Source organism: Pyrus communis, chromosome 1 (assembly GCF_963583255.1).
Source record: "Pyrus communis chromosome 1, drPyrComm1.1, whole genome shotgun sequence".
Classification (NCBI taxonomy): Eukaryota; Viridiplantae; Streptophyta; class Magnoliopsida; order Rosales; family Rosaceae; genus Pyrus; species Pyrus communis.
In genome coordinates, this window is record NC_084803.1 from 20,723,345 (window position 1) to 20,737,797 (window position 14,453).

At 36.3% G+C, this 14,453-nt stretch overlaps 1 protein-coding gene across 1 annotated transcript; it reads left to right on the forward strand.

The window, feature by feature from the left end:
* Positions 1 to 669: 669 nt before the first annotated feature.
* On the forward strand, positions 670 to 5,307 carry LOC137742172 (formin-like protein 6). The gene is made up of 4 exons (XM_068481962.1): positions 670 to 2,305; positions 2,389 to 2,588; positions 3,701 to 3,942; positions 4,038 to 5,307. The coding sequence occupies exons 1-4, from the start codon at positions 873 to 875 to the stop codon at positions 4,827 to 4,829; spliced, it is 2,667 nt and encodes an 888-aa protein (XP_068338063.1). The 5' UTR covers positions 670 to 872; the 3' UTR covers positions 4,830 to 5,307.
* Positions 5,308 to 14,453: the final 9,146 nt, after the last annotated feature.

Consider the following 14,453-nt stretch of genomic DNA (forward strand, 5'->3'; position numbering starts at 1 on the left):
AAAAAAAAACGACGATTTTGTATTTAATATCGTTAGTTTTTGGGTCGGCTGTGATGGATGTTGAGTGAGAAATGAGTCAGATTTAAGCTACATAAGAATTTTGCATCCCTTTCACTAAAATAAAAAAAATCAAATAATTCAAATTATTATATGAATACAGTCTGACTCAAATCTTGGTATCTCCATCTCAACCACAATCATTACCCTACAAACTCAATTTTATTTGAACCGGATGACATCATCTTAATATAGTTCATAATACATTCTAATTTTCTTGATAGAGATTAGTTTTCTATTAGGGATTATTTAAACAAAAAACCACTAATAAAGTATTTATGTATAATTTCATTAGTCTAAGACGTTAACAAATCCACATGATCAAATAAAATAAAGAAAATTAAAGAAAATAGGTTAAAAATTTTGAGTTTAACCAAAATCATAAAAAAATATTGTGAGTAAATAATACTATAAATGATTTTTTTAAAGTAAAAATATCGTTAACGTTAAAAATAAACAGTAACAGAAATGTTTCGTTAAAATTTTCAATAAAATTTAAGTGAAAAGCAACCTGAAAAAGAAAAGAAAAAAGAATGTGGCTTCCTGCTGAGGTCAGCGGCTACTATTGGCATCTCCCAGATCTTGCAGCCAAAAGAAGCTTCGACTCACTCTCTCACTTCACCCTCTCTCTCTCTCTCCCTCTCGCTCTTCCAATTTCTGTCTTTCCAATCCAACCAAAACAAACAGAAAAAATCCAAAACCCAACAACAAAACCACAGTGAGAACGAAGGAAGAAGGCGACGACGATGAATTGGGTTTATTTTCCGAAACAAAAACAAAACCAGAATCCATCACTCCGCCATTAAAATTCCACCATGAAATTGCAAGCTCCTCCTCACCATCTCATTTTCTCCGTTGTTCTCTCCCTCTCCCTCTCTCTCTCCCTCACTCCCCTCCACGCTCTTCAATTTCAAACGCCCACTGCAATTCACAGAAGAATTCTCCACCAGCCCCTGTTTCCAGACAGCTCCTCCCCTCCGCCGGACACCCCGTCGCCGCCGATTCCACCGCCGCCTCCGCCGGACACTTCAAGCGACCAGCCATTTTTCCATGAATTGCCATCTGGGTCGACCCCAGTTCAGACTCAACCCGCACCGCTGCCGTCGAACGCCACCACTGTGCAGAACCCACAAGCGCCGCAACCGACCAAGGGGACGAAGAAAGTCGCCATTGCTGCTTCGGTCGGAATTGTGACTCTCGGAATGCTCTCCGGACTCGCCTTCTTCCTTTACCGCCACCGAGTCAAACACCAGTCCGAGTCTCAGAAACTCGTCAATGGCGGAGGACCCGGTTCCCAGAGATTCGCCGACGACCCGAGAGTCCCACCCTCGAGCTTCCTCTACATTGGCACAGTCGAACCCAGCCACACGTCGACGACGAGCAGCGAAGCGGTTAGCGGACCAACAACTGTGGAATTGAACCGGTCTCCGTATCACAGACTGAACTCTGTCAAAAGATCGGATCGGTACCGGCCGAGTCCCGAGTTGCAGCCGCTTCCTCCTCTGACCAAACCTCCTCAGAACCTCAACTCGCCGTCAGCTATGTCGTCTTCCGATGAAGAGAGCAACGAAACGGCGTTTCATTCGCCGAACTGCTCCTCCATCAGCTACGACGACAGCTACTACACGCCGAAGCAGAGCAGCAACAATGGAGTCGCCAATTGTGCTCCAATTCACGTCGCCAGTTCAATTCCCCACTCGAAACGAACTTCTCCGAAATCGCGGCTTTCGGTTTCTTCCACCACAAGGAACCATGCCGCTCCGTCGCCTCCCCAGCCACCTCCCCCTCCGCCAATGCAAATTCAGACTCAAACCCACGACGCCCAACAGGGAGCTCCATCGTCTTCTAATAAGAGGCCGAAATTCTCCTCCCCTCCACCACCTCCACCAAATTTGGTGCGTGTATCTAGAGCCCCTGTTCCGCCTCCTCCGCCACCGCCGCCGTCACGACCGACGATATTAAGGCAAGTTGGGGATTCAGAAAGGGTTGTTTCTGCAAGCCCAGCCCAAGCTCCGGCAAAGCCACAGCCACAATCCTCCTTTGCAGCAATCCCAAAAGGGCCTTTCGATAATGGGACAAGAAAACCTGCTGAGAGATTTGTTGATGAGAGCTTGGCGTCGTCAGAGAGATTTGAGAATGAAGATTCAGGAGGGGCAAAGCCCAAGCTGAAGCCTCTGCACTGGGACAAGGTCCGGGCAACCTCCGACCGCGCTACCGTGTGGGATCAACTGAAATCGAGCTCATTCCAGTAAGTAAAGTTCAGCCGAAATCAAGCTAATTGCATAATGTGTGCGCAATCTGATTTTTGGTGATGTCTAAATCTGTTTGCAGGTTAAATGAGGACATGATGGAGACTCTTTTCGGGTGTAACCCAGCGAATTCAGTCCCGAAAGAGACTACTAGACGATCAGTTCTTCCTCCTGTTGAGCTGGAAAACAGGGTTTTGGATCCAAAGAAGTCACAGAACATAGCAATACTGTTGAGAGCACTGAATGTAGCACGAGATGAGGTCACTGAAGCGCTTTTAGACGGTAAGTGATTACTTCTTTCCCATTTCCGATGAGTAATTAGCTCCTTAATTCTGCGTAGCGATATAGAAACTTTGTCATCAAATTGTTTGAGTAATTTACTGAAAGCATATCAATGTTAGGGCTCCATTAAACTAATATGGATATCATGAATTTCTTAATGCGTTTTGGAATTATAAATTAAATGAGTTTCTAGTAGCACAAATTGTTTGGAGGCACACATTGTATATCGAGCCACTGTTTGGGAAAGGAAACAAGAGAAGGAGATAATGGAGGATGTCAATACAGAAGTGACAGTTAAAGGCTTAAGCAATAAGTCATTATTGTTACTTGGAAAATAAGAGTAAAAGCAGTTTAACAGTAATTACCACACACATGATTATGTCAGTTTTGGTTTGTAAGGAAGAAGAGAGAACGAAAGCACCGTAGAGCCATAAGAGCAAATTACTGACACTGACTGTAGCTGCTAACCCAGCAATTTTTGCAAAGTTTTTTCAATTCCCAACAACCTCCCTTGTGAAAATTTCATATCGTAAAAATTGAAGTGTTCTGTTAGAAGCAATAGATTCAGGTGAAACCTTTGTCAACAGGAATGCACTGCCCTGTTGATTAAAACTTTCAATAGATATATGAAGTTTACACTATGAGGAATACTTTGAAGTTTTATCCTCTCTTAAAACTGCAAACGCAATAATTGCTGCAACTGATGTTTATACTTGGTTGTGCTCCTATCAATGGCTTTCTTAAAGGTCTCTGGTGCGACCATGCAAGCGTGTCTTGGTTTGCTTTCAATTTTAGCCACGTAGAAATCTGATTAATGTGTGAAATCTGATTTGCACAAACAGTTTAACCCATTATGTAATCACATTCCAATAAACAGGAACAATCGTCGAAACATTCTTATTCCTCAGAACTCAAAATGCAAGCACACAGAAAAGCTTACATCAAACAAAAACAAATTCTCTTTTTTATCGGTGTTGCATATTCACCTCTAGAAAGTTCGATCACTTGATGTCAACGTATCACAGCCACTAGTTGACCTTCTCTCGATCCTCCGCTTTTTGGTGGTATTTATATTTGCTACATCATGTGCATTATTTGCTTATACATAACAGGTAACCCCGAAGGCTTGGGCACCGAGCTGTTGGAAACTCTGGTGAAGATGGCTCCAACTAAGGAAGAAGAAATTAAACTTCGAGACTACAAGGGTGACGTCTCAAAATTAGGGACTGCTGAACGCTTTCTGAAAGCTGTGCTCGATATCCCATTTGCCTTTAAGAGAGTTGAGGCAATGCTATACAGAGCTAATTTTGATACAGAAGTGAAGTACCTGAGAAAGTCCTTTCAAACGTTGGAGGTATTTTGGCTGAAATTAAAATTTTTGGTTTTTGATCTCTTAAATCCATGAATATTGACATAAAACCTGATACAAAATATTTTGTCATTCTTCAGGAAGCAAGTGATGAACTAAAGAGCAGTCGATTATTCCTCAAACTCCTTGAAGCTGTCCTCAAGACAGGGAACCGAATGAATGTTGGGACTAATCGTGGTGATGCTAAATCTTTCAAACTTGATACACTTTTAAAACTAGTTGACGTAAAGGCAACAGATGGAAAGACCACATTGCTCCATTTTGTGGTCCAAGAGATCATAAAATCCGAAGGTGAAGTTGTTGATTCTACAAATGAGAATGCTAAAAACATGCCTGTCAATACCAAGGAAGATGGTTTCAGAAAGCAAGGATTGCAAATGGTTGCAGGGCTGGGCAGAGACCTCAGCAACGTCAAGAAAGCAGCAGGAATGGACTCAGATGTCCTAAGTAGCTACGTGTCGAAGCTTGAAATGGGGCTTCAGAAGGTCAAACTGGTTTTGCAGTATGAGAAGCCCGATATGCAAGGGAAATTCTTCAACTCGATGAAGGTATTTCTAAAAGAGGCCGAGGATGAAATTCTTAGGGTCAAGGCTGATGAAAGAAAGGCTTTAATTCTGGTGAAAGAGGTTACCGAATATTTTCATGGGGATACAACAAAGGAGGAAGCCCATCCTTTCAGAATCTTCATGATCGTGAGAGATTTTCTAAATGTACTGGACCAAGTTTGCAAGGAAGTGGGGATGCTGCAGGATAGAACACTGGTGGGCTCTGCTAGATCATTCCGCATAACATCAACCGCTCCTCTACCAGTTCTCAGCAGGTATAACGTGAGACAAGATAACAGTTCGGATGATGAAAGCTTGTCACCATAAAAATATGTATATGAAGCACACGAAGACACATAAGTTAGAGGATAGTACCACAGTCATCAACACGTCCAAACTGAAGAAGCGGCACCACCAGTATATTTGTTTTGTTTTGTTACAAGCATGTAAAAGGAGTAGAAGAAACGCAGGAGGGAGGGCACTCTTGATACTCTTTCCAGTATAAAGAAAATCCCAATTCAGACGGAGAGATTCCCCAGTCAGTTTATCAGGTAAGTCTCTTGAGATTTTGTATGAGAATATCGGATGCATTGTCCGAAAAGTTAAGCATTGAACGATACTTAGAAGAGCATTACACTCATGCTAAAAGAAAAGGGAAAGAAAAATTGGAAATTACAAACATTTATAATTAGGGTAGGATTCTTCATCTTGATCCAGAGTCCCACACATTTTGAAGGGAAAAGCAGAATGTTTTGGTGGTGGTGTCTGCATTTATTTCACAAATTAAAATATAGTTCAATAATAATTAGTAGCTATGTTTATTCTTCAGTATTGTCTTGTTTTTATTGTTTGATGAAAATAATTGAGGGGGAGGAGGAGAGATATTGTCAATGTCTTCATATTTATGTTCAAACTTTAAGGACAAACCAAGCTCCACTTCTTAACACTAACCACTTGAAGGAAAGCAAACAAAGACTACATCCTTCTAAAGATCAGATCACCTTTATGAAAAAGAAAAATAATTCTAGAAATAATGAAACTGTTTGTTGTTACACTGAAGGGAATCGAGCTCTGTACGTATCTTAATGACAAGTTTACTTGTTACATGTGTGACCGTATGAGAATGAACGGGGATGAAAAGGAATGGGTATGAAACAAACAACTCTTTGGTTATATCCCATACCTTGATTTTTCGGTATGTCACCAAGATCAATGTGGGACTTAACATATTTATTCATTCCTTAGGTCTTAGTAAACGCATGTATGAGAATGATCTCATTCCTAGTAAGTAGGGCCTAAGAAGTTTCAATTTCGAAGCACACTTTTCCAATCAAATACGAGCATAATGTAAATGTATCATAAAGGAATGGTCCCATTTAAATTCTTGTCACAACGTGCGGTTTGAAACGATACAAAGCAAAACAAAACTCAATGTTCCATGCCTCCTTTAACTAAACTTGTTGAGTATAGAATCTCACATGGGGAACTCTCGAGCCTTGTGTCACACGTCTCGCAATATATGTGGTCGCGGGCCTCTCCGTCCCATTGACAACTGGTTTTGGTTGGACACTCCTAATTCTACAGGGTATAAAATAGACAGTCAATATCGGCCCAATATTAGTGGTCTGCATATTAGGCTCAAGTCCTACACATGAGGGGGCATGTTGAGAGCATAGCCCATTGTCGGTTTCGGTTAGATGGTCTAAACTCAAGCATGCAATGTTAATATGAAACTATGGGGGGAAAGATCGGGGCTTATAGGTGTCGTGGTTGGATCACTTGCTACCGCCACGCCCACACCAAGAGTTTGATTCTCGCGTCCCCCCTGCACAAGGGAACCCGGCAGTGATGGGAACTAGAAAAAAGGCGAGAGTTTAAGTCCTGCAGGTGCCGCATTCCCTTGCAAAGGAAGCAACCGCGTGGGACTCTCAACCTGCAGGCAGCAAAATGGCGAATTGTTCACAACCATCTTTGTATATGTGCACAGGAGCTCCATTTGCCTCTGAAAATGAGTGGAAACACGAACGAGTTTTAGCCAACCAATGTGGGCCGAGCACCCATTTTATATGTAGACCTAACTCTGCTCCTACTTGGCCCAAACAAGTATTTGAAATGAGTTATTTGTATTCTTTGTTTATGTCCTTGTAATGATCGTGTAGAGCGCAGTTTAAATCTCTCAGTCCCATGTTTTGTTGTTCATTTCTAATTTATTTTCCTTAAATCCGTTAGTACTCCTTATCCAATCTAAGAGTTGCAAACTTGCAAGGCTTCTTTAATCGTCGTGACGAAATTCTTGCTCTAATAATAGATGGAAGAAATAAACTTAAAGTTGGAGATGCTCTGAGGTTATCAAAAATAAAATAAAATTAAAATAAACATGGTCCGTATGGCAGTTGCATAGAGAAGATTAACTTTATGCTGAAACATTGGAAATAGCCTTAGGAAACAACAAATCTCACGCAAGAATTACTATGAAAATTTTGAATTTTTTACCCATTTAAGCTATGTTTGATTGTGGGACTTTACCCAGGATAGGAATGCATGTGGGTTTTTAAATCTCACTTACTATTATAAAGTAAACTCGAGATTTATTTAGCTAAATGTGTATAGTTTGGAGTTAAGCATGATCTTCCTTTTCAATTAGAAACTAAGGCAGTTTGATAACCTTTTAGTTTTTTTTTTTTTTTTTTTTTTCCTTTCATTTTTTTTAAAAACTGAAAACTCGTTCGGTAGTTACTTTTAATTTTCAATTTTAGAAATATAAAAAAAAACTCGAAAATTGAAAACTACTTTCTTGAGTTTTTAACATTTACCTTTCAGTTTTCAACTTTTGATTTTTAGTTTTTTTAATTGTTCTAAATTATTCACTTTGGAAGTGGAAATGCTACAAAATGATAACTAGGTAGTACACTTTTTTTTTTTCGTTCTCATGTTTGGTTTGCGCAGTTGTAAGAGTCAGTATTTGACATCAGTGGAGGAGAACAAAATGAATATTAAATAGGGTCACCTAGTCGGTATGGTAAATGTATCAACAACGTTTACTTGGTTACCAAGTGGCTGAAAAATGCACGATCACTCTTCATTGAATTTAATATTAAATGGTGGAAAACAAAAAAAATGTGCTTTTAAAATTTTAATCTTAACTTTTAAATTAAAAAAAATTGATAATAAATAAATAAATAATAAAGAAATACAATCTCAACTTTAGATATTAAACTAACATTTGCCTATACACTTTGTGTGCATGAACATATTCTTTTAGAAAATGAGAGAGAGAGAGAGAGGTTTTTGTTTTTGGTTTTTTTATTTTTTTTATTTTTAAAATTTATTTTTAATTTTAAATATTAGAGATATTTTAACATCACCGGTAGGTGAAACTTCAATAAAAAGCAGTAAAATTTGGACCTGTGAAATTACATTATTGCCCATCATTTTTTTTTTGAGTGATAGAAGACTAAGTTGTATTTTCATCTTCTGTTGGTTGACAAAGAGAGTTTCATTAATTAATAGAGATTAAAAATCAGTGAATGAACTTAAAAGATCGAGACTCGTAAACTCATTCTCAATGCATGAGAATTGCGTACAAGAGATCCCATCCAGATCCTTTTTGTAAGGATCTTAGAGATCATTTTATTCTATCTGTTCATCATACATCGTACAGCGAGAAATCACTTAAATTTTTATTAAAATTAAATACAAATAGTACCTGACAAAATCTGACTGTACAATGTACGAAAAATAAATAAGATGTGAAGATCCCCATAATCCTTACAAAGATATTTGAAAAGGATCGTCATCCTCAAATTCCCTCTTCATTCTCATGTGATGTGATAGCTTCGTAATAATGAATACCGAGAATTATGGTAATTTAATAATGAGAAGCATGAGAATTGGATAACCAATCCGGCACAAGCATTTCGAGTTCTCCCTTCATAAATATTGGATTACTAAACACAAGATATATATATATATATATATGTATGTATGTATATATATATTCAGACAAGCTATAGACATGTTTCTAAACAAAATGTTGAAATATTGGATTACTAAACATAAGAATGCGATTTAACACATAATAATTTTAGGACTTTTGATTGATATAGCGTTTGTGTTTCTTATCTTTCGTTTGTTACATTAACATTTCGTCTTTTTGATCATCTAGTGAAAATTGCTTATGCAAAATAAAAATAAAGGGAAATGCTTATGATGAAATCAATGGAAGAGTGACAAAGGATGTCACGGTAAGTTGCAAAAACAAATGAGAGTTCAAAGGATGGTAAGAACAAATAATAAGGAAACAAAACAATTCGCAATTTGATGGTGGAAAAACCCTAGTCTTGCAATGGAACCATGATTTTAACCACCCTTGTCTCTGTCTGCTTGCATCTCTCCTGCAAGCAATACAGCAGCATCATGTTAACGGTCAAAGCTAGTTGCTGACCATCTTGGGCTTCGCAGCCATTTCAGAGTCAAAGGTTCCTACTCTACTTCTGTCTTAGCAGCAGGACCCAAGTTTTGCCGCCACCCATCTTCCAAACTTTCAATATTATATCCTAAACAATATATTACTAATTACTAATATATTAACTAATTAAATAACATATATATATTTTTTTATCAATTAGTTAATAATATTCAATAATATCCATTGATATGAGTGGGTGGCAATGACCAATGAGGTCCCCCTGAGAGGAGCGTCTTCTTCCTCCTCCTCTTCGTGCTTCTGCTACCAGTGGCTGGAGTGGTCCAGCCTTTTTAACACGTGAAGACGCTCCTCCCCCTCCCCCTTCCCCCCTCTGCAATTATAATTTTTATTCACGTGTGTTATCATATCTTCATCAATTCTTTTTTATTGTTTTATTTTCTTCATAATTCCCTACCTCCTACTGTAACTGTGACCCAAAGCAATTCAAAAGCTTTCCACCTTTGGTCCCTTCCAAATATCTACAACTTATTTCTTTACAAGAGTGGCCGGTAGGACTATATGACTATGTGTTTTGAACTAATTTCGAAGTCACAAGTTTTTTGTATAGTATCATGGTGCGAAAACTAAAAGGTGAAAACCCGGTCGTTATATAGGTACGTAGTATTATTGTTTATTTATATTTTTGGAAACTTTAGAATAAGTTTTTAAAGATACTTTTACAACAAGCTAACATGTCTATTAATAATATTACGCAAGACTACAAAGATATATTATTCTCAAATTTGTATATGGGACGAGGCGATGCTAAGACCTCCATCAATTAAGTGAAGACAATTACCACTATACTTAATACTAATAAGTAATTAGCACCTATTAATAGAGTGTGATCGTTCATTTCTTTTTCTTTTGAGCAAATAATATTATCTATACTAAGGGAGTGGGGGAGTGGACTAAGCGTCACAATTAGCTAATAATAAAATTGTAGTTCAAATTCGCATTTGGCGAGAATTGTACCTAAAATCTTTCACTTATAAGTGAAGAGAAATGTCACTTGACCATAGTTTTAAGTGGTGTGATCATTTTGATTATGTTCTATTTGTTAATTTTTAAGCAGAGTTTTAGTATTATAAATTGTTAAATGAAGGATTATCTTTGACTTTTAATATCGAACTTAATTGAACAAGAAAATCCTTTGAATCTATAGCAAATGAAAGTTGAAATGTCAAGTAGATTTGAGTTCAGTAAAGTTGGCTAGAGTAATGTACAATATATCTCCTCTGTACTTAAATTCGAAGCTCCCTAACTCTTCATACTGTTGATGAATTTACTGTAAAATATCCAAAATTTATAAAAATAAAATAAAACATATCCAAAACATCCAAAATGCCAAAATAAACGATTGATTCTTTTGTTCTAAAAAAGTATTCTCTTGTCAAACTATTTGTGCATGTTATGGTATTCGAATAATTAATGAATTTAGTGCAAGAATGTAGAGGATCAATTGATGACACGCTCCGATCGGAATCAAGACGTGCTGGCTGTCATGTGAAGATAACGTAACCAAAAGTGCAAGTGATGTAAGAAAAATGTGAATAAATTAAAACTGAAACTAGAACCTAATTAACTAATAAGGTGAGTGCGCAGTAGTGGCTACAACCCATAACTACAAATATTCAGAGCATAGAAACACAAGGGTAAAGCAATCGAATTAGAGATGTACTTAATACACAATTGGAGATAAGTTCCTACATTAAGAATGGCGATATGTCAGAATCGTAGGTAATCCTTGAATGCCACAGAGTAGGTTAGCTATGTAGGATCTGGAGGGGCGAAAAACAGAAGGGTGAACAACAAGTTACGCTCTCTATTTTAAAGAAGAAAAGGATTGGGTTTTCAGACTTAAATAGCAAAAAGTGCTTAGAAAATCTATCCAAAACAGTGTTTCTAACATTGATAAAATAGTACATTCGTGTGTACAATTCTACCCGACGATTACGCACTTTAACGAGATGTACTTTTTTCGTTACGAACCCGATTCGGGTCAAACTCGCGCTCATGCGATCGTATCAACGAATACTATTTAATTACAATAGCGAGAAAAAAATAATTTCAGAACAAATAAACACGTCCACGTCACTTGACAACAAGGCATAAATGTCAATTCACATATTCGGGGAGAAATTACATAGAAAATTAGGGACAGGTCATCACAATTGAGAAGCTAGTGGGGGCATCAACAAGTTGAGTTTTCATGAATATTTGTCTATCCACTTGTAATTAACTTATTTTCATCGTATAAATATTTTATTGGTACTGTACATGATATATGTGCATGATGAAAATACATTAATATCAAGTAAGTCGTGAAGTGGATAGAATTGTTGAAACATTTCAAAGGTAAAAGCAAACAAGCAACTTCATATGGACTGTTATCAAAAGAAAATTTTCTGAATTCATCAGTCTAAAGATGATACCATCAAGCAGGACGGTGGTTATTGTGATAGATTTATTCGTACGATCGCAAAATATAATCATATTTCCACACCAATTATTTTATGATTTATATATGTGTAATTAAAAGAACAAAATCTAGTTGTAGTTAATTAATAAGATAGAATATCCTTCCTCTACTTATCGAAAAAGATAGAATGTCACCAGTGCTATATGAGTCTGGTGAGAGACTGGAGTAATATTCTTATTATAGTTTGAGTTGCAGAATAATAAGATGGCGGTTAACTAATTTTACTGACAGCCCAGATTTTGGATCTTGCGTCCTTTCATAATTTTTGTATTGGAGCTATATAGCTTACCCTTTTTTTTTGTTTTCCTTTAAATAATTTATGCAGACCATAACCTTACACTTGTAAAATAACTCAATTTCATCTTTTGCCTTTTGGCCATACTCAATGTAGCCTAGCTAGCTAGCTAGCTACCGAATAATTAAATTCACTTATAGAAATTTTGTAACCTAGGAAAAAAATCTTACTCGTAAAATAGGTGCGACGAAATAGGTGTAATACGATCATAAAAAAAAGGGTTTATGCACGTCTTCGTTCATTTTTTACACTCCTATTAATTCTTGTGATTCATTTATTTATCATTATTCAATCCAATAGCTAAAAATAAATATGGGTTTGTAAAGATGAAAACAAGGCGATAAATCATTTCCAAAAAAAATAAGGTGTTATATTATGGATTGTTAGTGGTGATACAATTGGAAGCCAAATAATGAAAATATAAAAAGGTCTCTTTAAATTGTGGTTTGCGAAGAAAGGATGCAAGTAGTCTCAAATCCTATTATCCCAGACGTTCATAAAGAATCAAGAGTGATTAATTAAAAGGGAATTTCTCATATATAACCAATATTTAACCTCTAATTTCATAAATGTTAATTTTTATAAAAAGAACTATCAATTATAGCATAAAACATACTTAAATAGACAAAATTGTCCTACAAATTAAAATCAAATTACATAACACCGAAAATCGTTGGAATTCATTTTCATTCAAACTCACAACAAGATTGTTGTCATCGAACCACCTACCGCTGCGAGACAAAACTGTCCTACAAATTAAAATCAAATTACACAACACCTAAAATCGTTGGAATTCATTTTCATTCAAACTCACAACAAGATTGTTGTCACCGAACCACCTACCGCCGCAACACTCTCCCCTTTTGGCCTCTGTTGTCCTTTTCCTTCGTATTGTTTTGAAATGTTCAATTAAAAAAATTAAAATACTAATTAATTTTTGTTCTTGTACTTTCGGTATGCCTTGGAAACCTAACATATCAAAAGGAAATATACTGGCAAAGTTGAAAAGGGTCTGGCTAATTGGGAGCGACGACGGCATGCTGCCATATGTTCGGCGATCATCAGGAGCTCTTCCATTTGTCAAAAACCCATCACAATTGCATGTAAGCAAACAAATTCCAGTTTTTATTGCAAAACCAAAATCATAAACAAAACAAAACATTTTCATCCATAAACAGATGGAATTGTCATAATTTTATCTAATAATGTTTGGATTTAGGGTTTGTTATTAACTTTGAGGGTATTGAAGTCTATTCCATTAAAATTTTGGATATATTTGATTGTTTTTATAAAAACTGATATTTACGAAATTAGAGTGTAAATTTTAGCTATATATGATAAATTCTCTAATTAAAACATATCCTTAACAAAAAAGAAGTCCCCAAAACAAGTAGGGAAAAGATGACAAAGTTATTAAAAATTGGTTTATCATGTTTGGACCATCATTCTTTCAAAACTCATGTGCTTATACGAATACAAGTACATATGTTTAAAAAGTTTGTGGCAGCTTCTTGCTTCGGGTTTTAAAAAGAAGTTTTTGTTAACGGAATCAAATGTTTAACCTAACTTAATTCTAATACATACATTTCTGTACTCATCACCACTTATTAAATGGTGTAGAATCCATGATGGGAGACTAATTAAGTCTAAAAACAATAAACTTCTAACTTTGCATATTTAAATGACATATATCGTGTTTTGCAGAGAACAATTAGACAAGTCAAACTCACTACTTTGATGTTATATGTAAACTTTTTGGGCTAATCTATCGTTTATTAATTAGGTCAAACAACATATTTAAGGTTAGATATTTTTTTATATATTTTTAATTTTAATTTTCGTAGCGCTTTTTTTTTGGGAGGAAAATCATGAATAGGAACATATGTTTCGTACCATGACAATAATTTTGCATGACATTACACAACAAAGGCAGACAAATAGTTCCAGCCGGTACAAAACAAGCAAGGTAAAAGGTGTTTTCCCCGTTCTTTTTTATTTTAAGAAAACTAAAAATAAATATTAACAAGTCAAATTAAAAAGATCAATACTGCATTTAGAATTCTTATATTTTTTAGTACATCTATATATTTTTACACTGAGGGGAATGAGAGTTCGGCTATGCCACATAATGAATAACCTAATTTGGTATCAAATTTACTATTCAAAAGATTCAAACCTAAAACTTCTCACAAGTAAAAATAAATATTATCATATTATTGTTTTGAGTGATTACTATATTTAGAATTCTTAACTCGATTATTTATATAATTTTTGTTGTACATGCTCAACTTCATACCCCAACACCAACGACACACATTCTGTCATCCTTCACACAGAGTCGGGCCCTCTCCCTCTTGTTCCTCAAAGAAAGATGGAAAAAGAAGGCACACAGAGAGAACTGTCGAGGACAATGAACATGATGAACCCTAGAACCAAAGTGCCAAATAAGGCCCTTATAATCAGATAGGACAAAACTTCCCATCCTACAGCTGTCCAAAATTTAAGGGTACCCCATAAAAGGTCGGGATGTGATATACACACACATTTTTTTACTTCTCACACACCCTTTTAATTTTCGACCGTCGGATCGGATGAATTGAAAAAAATCAACGGATATAAATTAACTAAGATGTGTGAGAAGTAAAATGAGATGTGTGGATAGCACATCCCAAAAGGTATACTATGTAAAGGGAAAAATATCCTCGA